At 38.5% G+C, this 12,106-nt stretch overlaps 1 protein-coding gene across 6 annotated transcripts in view; it reads left to right on the top strand.

Moving 5' to 3' along the window:
• Positions 1-12,106, top strand: part of SNX25 (sorting nexin 25) — a 148,740-nt gene that overhangs the window by 21,156 nt on the left and 115,478 nt on the right. For all 6 annotated transcript variants that reach the window (XM_030564032.1, XM_030564031.1, XM_030564034.1 and 3 more), the window contains exon 3: positions 6,897-7,113. In XM_030564032.1, the coding sequence (XP_030419892.1) occupies positions 6,897-7,113 (217 nt within the window). The remainder of the gene's footprint in view (positions 1-6,896; positions 7,114-12,106) is intronic.

Genomic DNA, 12,106 nt, shown 5'->3' with positions numbered 1-12,106 from the left:
GCAATCAGGTGATTTCCATTGTAAGAGCACCAGGAAGCTGCAGAGGGAGGGGGAATCTAGGAAGTTGTGGCAGAGACTAGAGAGAGCTCAAGGAAAGGCTCCTGCTGGGAAGACCCTGGAACCAGAGAAGTTGCTGCAGGTAGGAGGAAACACCGGGGGAGTTTGGAAGTCAGAACCTGAAGGCTGAACTCCGGCTAAGTAAACCCTGTGAGTGATGATGGAATTGGAATCTGGGGACCTCAGGAAGACGGACACTGAAGACTTTGTAAGGACTAAATAAATGGGACCCCAGGAGGAGAATGTTTTAAGTTCCCTTTGGATTGGTGGTGTGCAGTTCTGAAGGGAGGCACTGAAGTGGGGAAAAATTGAGACGGGGTACTGCAAAGTAATTTCTGGCCATGAGGGGGCATCAGAAAGTGACCGACCCGGTTACCCTTATATTCATGTATGGCCTAAAAGGTGAGGATAAGGCACTTTAATTAGAAAAAGGCAGGCTTGCAATTTTAAACTGACCATTAAACTTAAAACTAACAAGCAGCTGGTCTTTGCTTCTGGTGCTGGAGATTGAAGGGGGAGTTAAATTTGCTTTGCCTGTCATCTATCCTTTCTTTGTAAAATTAGTGAGTTATGGCTGAGTATATCCCTAAGAAACCTGTTGATAATCTCAGAAATCCTTAGTCCAGTCCTTTCTATGACTGTATGATAATGTTGAACAGAAAGCAGGTGCACTTGGGCTTGTGGGTGTGGCACTGGTGTGAGCTAGATGGACTCTCTAGTTTTGAGATGGAGAGTTTAATTTCATATCATCTTAGCATGATTCTCTGTAAAATTGGGCCAGAGACTGATTTCTTCTTTAAACACATCATGAAGTATTATAATTGAAAAGCAAACAGCAATAAATAAATCTCTCCAGTATCTACAGTTTTCTTGAGACTGGTATACAGAATCTATAAAATTGTAAGGAACAAACTAATACAGTGACAGTAGAGCTGATAATTCCATCACTCAGGTCAAATTTTCCACTTGCCCCTAAATAGTTCATTTTTGCTTCCCTTCTTACCTTTCCTCACCACGCTCGATGTTAATAGCGCCTTGTAATGTACTAAATTATAATATTTTTCCTTAAGATGAAATCACAAACAAAAGGCTCTTTTTGTCTGTTACAAAGCAGCACACAATAAGGTACACTTTAATAAGTCATCCTTTCTTTGTTAGTGGTCAAGGTAACCCTTCTATTTCAAATTAATTTTGTTTCACTATGCTATATGTCAAAGCAAAATCTTGTTGCAGCCTTAACTATGGAGGCCCTATCATTGCCTCCATAATAATTATCCCATTCCTTTCAATGATTCCCAACTTAGTTTCATTTTTAAAATAATACTGACAACCTATTAGTGTAGTTTATCTTAATTAAAATATCATTGCTATTAGACAAATTATTCAGCTACCGTTCTATGAAATGAGTTTAAAAGGTCAGAGTTAAGGCTGTTTTGGGAATGTCTTTATCTGTTTTTGACTGTTACCTACAGTATCAACTTTTTAAATTTAAAGTTGACCAAGATTTGTCTGAGGATTTCCCATTGTATTTCTAAGAAATATCTTATGGTATAATGAACATATGTAGACTTAAGCCATAAAATTTTACCCACGTAAACCTCTATGCACTTGAAAGACTTATCTGGCAAGTTTCCGAATGACTAATTAGTCTGAGTTCCTCTTTTTTTTTAAATGTATCTCTCATTGGGCACCCAATAATTGAAGCACCCCAAATCGCTAGTCATTTTTAAAAAATGAGGTTTTAATTGATTTGTGCTAGGCTTATAAGCAAAACTTAAAAGTTCTCTATTCACTCCCTCAGATCATACTAGTCTTACACTGACTCCTGTAAATATTGGTCTTCCTATTTAGTGCAATTCATCCCATCAAAATGAAACCTCGAGTTTTATGGTTTCAGACTTCCTCCCAGCGGCTGTAATCTATATGAATTGGACTGTGGATCACAAAACACACTTAGTAATATTTCAGTATATAAAATGTAAAATAAATAGTGATCATATACAAGCTGGGACCTTGAAATTACATTAATTGAATGAAAATATTTTTAAACTAGTTAGTTAACCTGTGCAAACTAAAGGAGGATACTACATCTTTTTGCACATAGTATAAGTAAGCACTGTAACGGTGGTGAAAAAAAGTATTTTTGCAACTTTGTATATTGTCAGTATCAGAAACAAAATGCTTTTGATGTGTCATTCGAAGTGGTATACTAGTCTGGAATGAGAGAAGGGAATCTTTTTTCTTTTAAATATATATTTCTATAATATGTAGAAAAGAATGTACTTAGCACATTGAACCATGCTAGCATACAAGTTCAAACAATTTTTTGGTAATCTGAAATGCCATGGGGACTGCATCCAATTTGTCAAGGGAAATAGCTTCACTGACATGAAATCTTGCCTACCTATTTTGTGCTTCCTCATTAGTTCTCTTTCATATACAGTATTTTACAAAGTAAGGCCTGATCTGAAAACGCTTATGGACATACTTAAATTTATATGTGTTAAGAGTCTTATCAAATTCACTTAGCACTACTTGAGCTTAAAATTAAACGTATGTATAAATGTTTGCAGAATAGGTGCCTAAAAATCTAAAATGGGTATATTTTACATACAATAGCATATTCCTATTTCTGCTAAGGTGTATTCAAAGGATGTTACACAATTTATTTATTTTCAGGCAGCATTGCTACCATGAGACTGTTTAATGGTCTGTCAGATCCTAGGGTTTCCTAATGTCGCACAGTGGAACAAGGACCACAGCATGTACTGCACAAGCATGCCGAAATGAGAACAAGAACTAAACTATATACATAATAACAAGGAAAGTTACTGTCCTTGTTAACAGGAAAAATGCTCTTCAACCCTAAAATGCTGACCATTTTTGTAACTATGCCTATCTCTGTAAGACTTTGTTAGTTAATAATACCTTGGATCATTAACGTTGAAATGATTTTTCAGCCTTTACCATTGATACTGATTGTTTTGTTTGCACTTCATTCATCTTATCAATGAAAAGACTAGTTTCACTACTAATTATAGACCCTTTTTTCTCTAGTCTCTTTCACTGGCTGATTCTCAACCACTAACACAACACTCCAAAATGTGGGCGAAAGACAATGCAGAGAAGTGTAACATCCAAACCAAAACCAGTTCATTTACCTTTTTCTTTCTTTCTTTCTTTCTTTTTTTAAACTAATAGTTTTCTATGGACATATATTTTGAAAACCTTTTTCATTTGTTACTATATTTAAAAGACAAGTGGTTTAGAGACAACATTAAAGCAACACTCAACTAGGATAAACATGGTTTTCAGCTATTTGGGGTTTTCTTAAACCCAGAACTAACAGCTCTCGGCTAGAAAAAGAGTACCTGGATAATCTTAATTATGTACACAATAGTAATAATTATAGTGCTGAAGAGAAATGATAACTTGGCAGAGTTTGATGAGTGTAGAATGTGAGCAAGCACAGAACCTTTGATAATTTTTGAGGCACAATTTTTTTTACAAGAGATAATCAAAAACTAACATCACTCTCGATGTCGCAGATAACTATGGACTGGATCCAAAGCCTGTTGAAGTCATTGTGAGTCTTTTCATTGAATTCAGTGGGCTTTGAAACAAGCTCTAGATGAAGATCCAATGTGCTTTAGAAACACTAAAAATTATAAGGCATTGCTTTAGGCTGTAGAACAGTGGTTCTCAACCAGGAGCCTGGGGCCCACTGAGGAACCCCAAGCAAGTTTCAGGGGGTCTGCCAAGCAGGGCCGGCATTAGACTTGCTGTGGCCCAGGGCAAAAAGCTGAAGCCTCACTGCATGGGGCTGAAGCCTGGGGTTCCAAGCCCCGTCCCAGGGCCGAAGCTGAAGCCTGAGCAACTTAGCTTCACAGTGCCCCCTGTGGCTTGGGGCCCTGGTCAGTTGCCCTGCATGCTACCCCCTAACGCTGGCCTTGGCTTTTGTATGCAGAAAAACATTATGGCACAGGTGGGCCATGGGGTCACGTTGGGGAGGATAGCGAGCTCAGAAAGTAAAAGGTTGAGAACCTCTGCTATAGAGGAACATGCAATAAATTCTAACATACACTAAAAACAAGATTAGAATGCTCCCTTTTAAATGTAAAAATAAGTCCTTTGGGAGGGTACAATTTTACATATTCAGAATTTTCCGCTATCCTCCTTGAGCATTTGTTTGATACAGATCTAACAGAGAAAAGGAAAAATGGAATGTTTTAATATGACTTGAAGATGGTTTTAAACAGCTTATTTTGAGGGGAGAGATAGGACAAATATATAGTGTGTTAAATATACCGTTGACTTATTTATTTCTATGTTCTTGTGAGTCATTTAGATAGTAATGTTTATAAAAATTCTGCTCTCAAAATACTGTAGAGATCAGCATTGTTGTACATTTGAATGTTGTGCCAAATTGCTGTAAATACAAGGAGAAAGTGAATGTTGTGGATTCTTATGATTGTGGAGAAAACTAGGATCCCAAGTTCATTTTAGAAAGTTTTCCATGAGGTTAATAGTGAACTAAGGACTAATGCACCCTTCTTTCTGAAAGCGAGTATACTTTAGGGTATTAGAAGGAGATAGTGTTTCTCGTGTTTTATAGTTATGTACGTAGGGAAACTTAGCCATAGCTCTTCACTACTACGACTCTGCCTCAAAGGCAGAACGCTCCTGAAGAATACAATACTTTGACCCATTGTGTTAATTTTGGGACAGAGAAATGCATCTACAAGAGAATTCTCACACATGGTTCAGAGCAAGAAGTGAGACATTGCCTGTTTATAAACAATGACCACAAATATCATAACATGGTGCACTACTGTTATTTTACAGCACTCTAAAAGTGTTGAGTGTCTTACTTACTAGAAGAAAAGAAAAGAGCCCTGTCCTGAAGAGCTTACAATCTAATTTCCGAAATGACACTACAAAGAGGAATAACAAAACAGTAAGAGGAGGAAGGTTGAGGAATGAAAGAAGTGACAGCGAAAAAAGTATAGTTAATTATACAAGCGCACATTGTCATGGCAGAACAATGTATCTGAAATTACCCTAATCAGTCAGAATCCTGTTATATTACCCCAAATTGTCCTCACATGTACTGAGGACAGTTCTTTACCACCTTTATCAGAAGGCCTCCATCTTTGAGTAACCATTGTTGTCAGGCTCTTGAGTGGTTGTTTAAGGCAGGTTTCACTGTAATATACTTTCTTTTTCTGTATTTCTTTTTGTTGTATTTGATGGGCAAGATACTAGTCAAGAATACTAGGTATAAGTTTAATATTTTTCCATGAAAGTATTTTACTCCATATAAAATAGGATGGATTGTCTTGTGATTAAAACGTAGGACTGTGCGACTCAGGTTGTTCCTCAGACTTCCTGTCTGACCAGGGGAAAGACCTTTAATCTCTGTGCCTCAAATCCCACCTGTAAAATGGGAATAATAATAATACCTACCTCAGAAGGTGTGTGGCTAAATTCATTAATATATATATATAATATACTCAGTCCGAAAAGCCTCTTAAATAGAACTGGTTAGAACTCTTATGTTCTGTGCAATGGGAAATCCTGACACTTCAAAATTTCCTTTCATTCCAAATCAGAACAAAAAGTCAAAATTTTGAAATTTCTTATGGAACAAAATTTCCATAAAATTCAATTTCACACACTCTTCTCTCCCCTTTCCCCCTTGTTGTTTAGTTATCACTGTGACTGTTACAGACTTTGATTTTATATCTTGCTTATATCTGTGGTCACAGCTGATATGCAGGCTTCTTTGAGCTTCTTCCCGAGCAGTGATGACTCGTGTAGAACACTTCAAGCCTAAATGACCATCAGCAAAATAGTGAAACTAGCGATACACAAAGTGTTGTCAAAATACTGACAAAAAGTTTTTCCTAATTACTTTCATTTATAGTAATCGTAGCTGTTGCATATAATATAGTTCAGATCAGGGATCTGCAGACTTTGGCCCGTGGCTCACCATGGTAGGTGGGCTGGGCCGGTTTGTTTACCTGCCATGTCTGCAGGTTTGGCCAATTGTGGCTCCCACTGGCCATGGTTCGTCGTCCCAGGCCAATGGGGGCTGCAGGAAGCAGCGGACAGCATATCCCTCAGCTTGCACTGCTTCCCGCAGCCCCCATTGGCCTGGGATGGTGAACCGCGGCCAGTGGGAGCCGCAATCGGCCGAACCTGCGGACACGGTAGGTAAACAAACTGGCCTGCCAGGGTCCTTACCCTTATGTGCCGCGTGCCAAAGTTTTCCAATCCCTGGTTCAGACTTATGGAAATGTTTAATTTTTCAAGTTTATGGTGTCTCCTTAAAATAGTCTAATAGTGATTTCCTTTCTCTAACTAATATGATCTCATAATGTGGTTCACCACTGTCCTTCACCTGGGGGGGGGATGGGAAACGCTGCCTCTGCATGTTTTTTAAATGTGTCTTTGAAATCGAGGTTGTTTAGATGCATGTATAAAGAACAAATTGTGTCAGTCCTCAGCAGACTTGAGAGATGCAGATAATTTAGTAGTTCATATAATAAAATCCATGTTTTGTGATACAGGTATCTGTTTGAGATTTCTGTTTGACCAGTAACCTGACTGTCTGACCAAATCCACTTAAGGGTTTTGCATGGTGACCTCTGGTAATCTCCCTTAGGATCAGATTTCTTTAATATAGCATTGCTACCCTTTCTTTCTTTGAAGAGAGAGAATTTAAAACCCAAAGGAGAAGATATGCAACCTATTCCTGAACTGATTGTTTTTGTACTATCGCTGTGTGTTTTCCCTGTATTAGACGTTGCTATTTATTGTTTTGTTTCTCCTTGTAGTGTTTGACTACAGCTACAGAGATTACATTCTATCCTGGTATCGGCACCTCAGCAAAGATGAAGGACAGCTATACCACCTGCTATCTGAAGATTTCTGGGAAATCGCCAAGCAGCTGCGACAGAGGCTGAGTCACATTGATGTAGTGAAAGTTGTCTGCAGCGATGTAGTGAAAGCTTTACTCACACACTTCTGTGACCTTAAAGCAGCCAATGCCAGGTAAAACAAACAAACAAACATGAATGTTTATCCCCTGTCCTCCCAGTATTTTAGTAGAGTTTTCTGCTTGTCACTTTCTTTCCTTTTGGATGAATTGCCTTGAGGCAATAAAGAGCTTACAATTGGGAGAGAGAAACAGTGAAGGCAGGCAACATATAAGTAACATTTATAGTCCTTACTGTTGATTGTGAGACACCCGCTATGCTTTTGGGCACTTGGGGGAAAGGAAACACTCAGGTTTCTTTTTCAGCTAGGTCAACTTCATCACTCTATTTATACTCCTGTTCTTTGGTCACCATGCAGGAAGGTACGTGAGTGATCTCTGAGGGTGCCATGAGACTAGCAGGATTTGGAAATGACAACAAAAAGCCATGTACATTCTTTCCAGAAAAGTACAAGTGTTAATTCCATAATCTTCTTTTTCCCTCTCTCTCTTTCTCCTCTGGTATCAGGAAGCAAAGCCCCATGGTTCCTCTCTATCAAAAGTCTCTCTTAGTCAAGTTGTTGGACCAGGTTTTTCTCCTATTATGAGTCTTTTCTTTGAGAGAGTTCTCTTTATACGCGCTGGGGACTATACGGTATTCTCCTCTTAATACCTTGATTGCACTCAATCTGATACCTGAAAATGGCTAGCTGTACTTTTAACTGGCCATATGCATATACATTCCTTGATCTGAGTGTACTATATGAACTTGCAAATTAGGCACCTTTGTGCCTGTCTGCATCAGAAAATTGCTTTTAAAATTACTTTAACAGAAATATTCTTTGGCTCGTGTGATGAGACTTTGTACCTTCAGGTTGTTTTGCTCACAGTGATATCCATTTGTGCTCTTTGCCCACAGTGACGTTCACAGGTCTGTTTCTGATATTGTTCCAGGGAGAAGGCTTCTTTCTGTGTGCCTATGACCAGTCTATATATTACCACTTTCCCTGTCTTCCTGAGCAGACAGTCTTAGTGTTTCCTGGCAGGTGTCAGCCTGAATTTTCCCCAGTACATAACAAGCGAAGCCAAAGAGAGATTTACTGGTGGTCACTGTTGCAGGGAGAAAAAAACAACAACAGGTGATCGTTATGTACCTGCAGTGGGGCATATATAAAATTCTCTCAGTTGGCCTTTAATTTCAGTTCCAGAATATTTGCATGTTACTTGTTTCTCAATAATGGTCGAATTCTCTTGGCTGTGTTCTCTGAGTGTGCTACTGTAGTTTGTCACTCTGACTTTTGAGCACAATGTGAGCTCTGTCTAGAAGAAAAGTTAGATATCAGCTATCTTTCCTTTTACTTCAGTTAAAAAGAAATTGGAGACTTTTTTGTTACTATTTTTTAGGTATCACAATACTCAAGTTGTGATTAACAAAGGCCTCCAATTTGAAATTGGGGAAATATTCAAAACTGTCATTTCCTCCTGTCTGTTTCTATAAAATTCTGACTTTTTTTTTTGCTTTGGATGTCTTATTTCCTGTTTATAATTATGTCCATTTCAACTGGATCTTTGGTTTTGGGTTGGATCATAACATTTTTGCTCTCACTATACTCACTTAGAGAACCAGCAATAACTAATCCTTTGCTTATTTTCCATTTACTTTTTTTTCTTTGAGTTGATCATGCATCTCTGAGAACACCTGTGAAGGTTGGGACATTAACATGCAAATGAAGAGGTCATCCCAGAAATCCATGTGCTCAATGATAATCACATTTCTTAATTTACAGATCAGTATTCCATGCAGATTTAAAAATTCCTAAATGCAGGTAACAAAAAGATTAAAACTGGACAGGTTGATTACTCTTGCCACAATATACGATCCTGATACTGGTTCTTAGAAGATCCTTTTTGGTTTTAGGAGCATTCTGAGTTTTTTGTATTAAGTTAATTGTCCGGAACTGTTGTGACTACTGTGAATCCCTTATACCTCAGTGGTCCCATAATTGGGGAGTCTGAATTATGTCACTTCTCAATCTGAAGCTTGAGCACCACAAAAATCTTTCCAGCTTACAGAGACAATATGATTTTAAAAATGCAACACCAAATTTGGGAAAAACTGTGTTACAGAATTTTGAATCGATATCTTCTAATTGATATAGTATGGCTCAGAGTCTAAATTTTGAAAAATATGATAAGTTTAGACTGAAACTGGGATGTTCTGTCTTTGTGTCTATGATACAAGCCTGTTAATTTGGGTGAGAGAAATCATGGAATCATTTCCTGTTGTGATACTCACATAAATGCCTCCCATGCATTGTAGTGGCTCCATGTAATTTTGTTACATATTATGGTAGCAAAGAGAGTTTCATCCTTTGGTCAAATTCAGTAAGTGACCTAGAGAATTTTAAACACATTTTGTTCCATTTTTAGAGAGGATGTTATCCAAGTATCCGTGCGTAGGGGCTCCCTTACTCTGTATGATAAGGCTAGTAAGGGTAGGAAGTGTTCTCACCTCCATGAGGCTAAAGATATTAATCTCTTCTATGTGAAGTTCATAGGGTTTTGCCACCCACTTCACTCCAGGTCACCTTTTAAACTCATCCCTTTCCACCTGCCTTGGCTAATAAAAGAAACAAGGATGGCTAATTCTTCCAGTCTCATATGGAGCCTTCTGAGATGCTACAGTGCGGGTAAAGGGGTAGAAAGAGCAATACAAGCTCTTCCGTTTCACATGACTCACCCAGAGAGTGATATTGGTCCAGCAGGAACTGGAAAAGATTCTGTTACTCTTAATTTCCCCTGTAAAATTTTTACAATTTATTTGGCTGTTAATGTTCTCCCAGAGTATGAAAGGGGTTAGATAGTTTGATCGTGGCAGTTCTTGGTCACATGCATATAGTTAACTGATTTCCACATTTGAGATTTTGCCCAAGACATATTGGCTGAGGCCTTAGTGATTTCCCTCCCCCTCCCTTTCTCTGAAGCATTGAGCATGAAGTGCCTGTTTACAGGATGAGATGAGCGTGTTCTTCATGATGGATTTGCTGTAACTGCAGGGGATGGGAATTGGTGAACCTCAGTTCTTCTTGTGTTCTGCTTGTTTTTGTGTGATTGCTCCCTTAATGTCTCATCCAAATAGCTGGTTTTGGCTTGAGTAAAGCATAGAAAAGCTGAATGCTAGCCATGCTCTTTTATTATCTTAACTGGATAGTGAGCTGAAAAGGATGGTGAATAAATCACTGGAAATTTTCCTAATGGATCTGTTGGAGACACCATCTGTCATGGCAGCATGCTTTAAGTTCTGACTATGTTAGGCTACGTCCAGACTACCCGCTGTATCGGCTGGTTAAAATCGATTGCTCGGGGATCGATATATCGCGTCTCATCTAGACGCGATATGTCGATCCCCGAACGCGCTTATATCGATTCCGGAACTCCATCAACCCCAACGGAGTTCTGGAATCGACAGGGAGAGCCGCGTACATCGATCCCGCGCGGTGTGGACGGGTGAGTAATCCGATCTTAGATATTCGACTTCAGCTACATTATTCATGTAGCTGAAGTTGCGTATCTAAGATCGATTTCCCCCCTGTAGTGTGGACCAGCCCTTAGAGAACAAAAAGCACTCTAATGCCTGGAATTCATTGTGTGTGTCTCAGAATATAAAATATTTGTTTCATTTTAAAGGCAGAAAGGAAAAATGCCTTTAGATTAAATTACATAGTCTGAGATTGTAGGAGTTTGGCAGAATAAGGCCAGATTCTAAGTGTGGAGATAGTTACCCCTCACCCAACTCTTGGACCTAATGAGAGCAGTGCCTTTTGAACAGGTGTAAAGGCACTGTTAGTGTGATTGGAGGGAGTCTGCATTGTGGGCTTCTTATATGTCTCCAGGCTGTGAGTAAACAGCAGACTTATTCTTACATAAAATTATAGATTAAAAGTGATGAATCTTGATTTAAGAGTAAAACATTTTTTCCCCAAATAAGAATAGAGCGTAATGGGCTGCTTTTTGGTAAAACAGTGTTGCAGGTTTTTGCCATTAGATTCACAAGGCCAGTCATGACTTAGTGACATTGATCCCTTGAGGCTGCTGAGCATGGGGTTTTAGGGCAGTGTCTAGCTCTTAGCAAACTTAAAGGGAAAACTGTCTTGTGCATATTGCTATCTCTTCTTGGAAACAAACAACACAGGAATTACATCAAGTTCTCATTACAAAGCTATTGGTTAGATTTTTTTCCATAGTAATATATAGCTTGGTTCTCAACTGTCGTGGCTCTGTGTGTCTGTATATTATATGTAATGTGTGTCCTTATGCTTGCTATACTTATTACAGTGTATAGTGTAGAGTAATATTCAGTGTAAAATAGAAAGCATTGTTACCATGAAGTCAGCAGGAGCTGGTACAAAGAGAACTTGAGAACGAGATTGAACAAAGCCCCAAACACGTCCAACTTTAAGGAGTACAGCTCGCAATACTTCCTTTTTCTTTTATAATTCCATTTATGTCTCACAGTTTAAAAATGTCAAGAACTGCTTATCATACTAACCCTCTGAAAACTAATATCAAATAGATTAATGTGAATTTGAGAGGTTGTTGCAATGAGAGCAGATATTTGGAAAGGATGATAATAAAAAAAGTTACAAAATAGCCTTTGAATAAGTATATTATTAAAGTACCTCTTGCTAGTGCCAGTCTCTGAAGTGTTGGGCTTCTGTGAATGAAGCCTTTGCAAGAAGAATTCATGAAGTTCTAATTTTCTGTTATTTGTAATACAGTAGACCTAGAGGCTTCAATCAGGATCAGGGTCTCATTGTGCTTGGTCCTCCACAACCATACTGTTTTTAATCCATTTCATACCATCTTTGATAACAGACTCAGAGTCCATTGTGGAGCTCTCAGTCTTGCAAGACCAATGCATAAGCTAATAACTACACTGTGAAACACATTCAAACACGTTTGAATAGTATGTCTTTGTTGAAACAACACATGCTGTTAAAGAGTTTCAAGACACTAGATGATGTGTCTTGTTTAAATGGGTGCTATGAATATTTTGGAATTGACTTTCTT

This window comes from Gopherus evgoodei, chromosome 5, assembly GCF_007399415.2.
Source record: "Gopherus evgoodei ecotype Sinaloan lineage chromosome 5, rGopEvg1_v1.p, whole genome shotgun sequence".
Lineage (NCBI taxonomy): Eukaryota > Metazoa > Chordata > Testudines > Testudinidae > Gopherus > Gopherus evgoodei.
The sequence above is the reverse complement of the archived record's forward strand: the minus strand, read 5'-3'. Positions and strand labels throughout refer to the sequence as shown.